Raw genomic sequence first — 1,487 nt, forward strand, 5'->3', positions numbered from 1 at the left:
TCAACAGCGTCTACACATGCCATAACCTCCACTGCGACCACCGCCAAATCGGCCGCCTGAACCAAGATTACTACCAGAATGGCCAGTGTAGGAATCTCTCATAAGTAGAACCTTCTTAACGACAAGTTCCTTTCCAATCATAACACTACCATTAAGTTCCAACGCCTTCTTTGTGTCTTCTTTTAGATCAATGTAAGCAAATCTGTAAAATAAAAATACAACATAGCTTATATATCATATAGTTAAAAAGCTTTTAACTTATAAGTTGTCATAAACTTGAGGAGGAAGTAACAAACCCTTTGACAGCACCGGTTACAATGCTTGTTGGAACAAAAACCCTTGTGATCTCTCCACATGTACTAAAATGTTCACTTAATGCGGTCTTGATATCATCCTCCGGAAGGGCAGAGCCAAATCCTTCAACGTAAATCGTTTGAACACTGCCACACCACAAGTATCAGTACTTTCAAGAGACAACAATTATCAACACAAGAACATCTTACGTACGTAAAACAAATCTCGCAAACATCGAAAAATCAATTCACCTGCTTTGTGGAGGAGTAAGTGCAGCTATATTTCCATTCTCAGCAGCCTCTTCATCAGATTCTTTAACTGCTAAATCTGAACTGCTTGCAACCTTGCTAGTAGGCGGCGCTGCCTTCTGTCGTAGCAAGTTTACATTTGATGCCTAGTAAACAAAGTACATATGCAAAATTAGGGATTAAAAAAAAATAATAAGACATAACAAGAATGAGATATAAAGTATCACCTTGTCATCCTGAGAATCATCTGAGGATGAATCAGAAGATGAAGAGCAGGATCCTTTGAAGGCTCCTATTTTTTTTTCCATTAGCAAACACAATAAAGTTTATACATGTCGCTCTTAGATGTTTGTAAACAAAAAATCCTTATTGAGTGTGTACCTCATCAGAAGTATAAAGTATCACCTTGTCATCCTGAGAATCATCTTCTGATTCATCCTCAGACGAACTGCTCTCTGCTTTCGTCGTCAAAGAGCCATTGGTTTCAGCAACTTCCTGAAATGAATGTTAGGAAAGTATGCATAACTACTAATTGAACATGAACAATACTACAATATAAACAACATATAGAACTTATATAAAGTTAAATTCACATAAGTAAAAAACCTTCAGTGAGGTCAAAATCTCCTGTAGATCTGCATTGGTCGCCAACAAATCCACCTTTGAGGTTAACAAATCCACTTTTGTAATTAACAAATCCATCTTTGCTTCCATCGGCTGAAGAAAGTCCATTGTCTCCTGTTACATAACTAGCCATTAAAACACTATGGAAGAGAATAAATAACTGAGAAAAAACTGAATTTAGTCAGTACTCTCTCAAGAACATTAGGATTCCTCCGAATATTTAACCTTGTTCTCAGATTTTTTCTTTTGATTTTTCTTTTGCTTCTTCAGTTTTACTTTGGTCTCCAAATCATCTTCTTCCGATCCTCTCTCTTACCTTAA

At 36.7% G+C, this 1,487-nt stretch overlaps 1 protein-coding gene across 1 annotated transcript; it reads right to left on the reverse strand.

The window, feature by feature from the left end:
• On the reverse strand, positions 1–1,274 carry LOC109128360 (nucleolin 1-like). The gene is made up of 5 exons (XM_019234570.1): positions 1,149–1,274; positions 924–1,037; positions 546–688; positions 297–440; positions 1–202 (listed from the first exon to the last, which is right to left on the reverse strand). Exons 1-5 carry the CDS (start codon positions 1,272–1,274, stop codon positions 1–3), a joined length of 729 nt encoding a protein of 242 aa, XP_019090115.1.

Source organism: Camelina sativa, chromosome 13 (genome assembly GCF_000633955.1).
Source record: "Camelina sativa cultivar DH55 chromosome 13, Cs, whole genome shotgun sequence".
NCBI classification, from domain to species: Eukaryota; Viridiplantae; Streptophyta; class Magnoliopsida; order Brassicales; family Brassicaceae; genus Camelina; species Camelina sativa.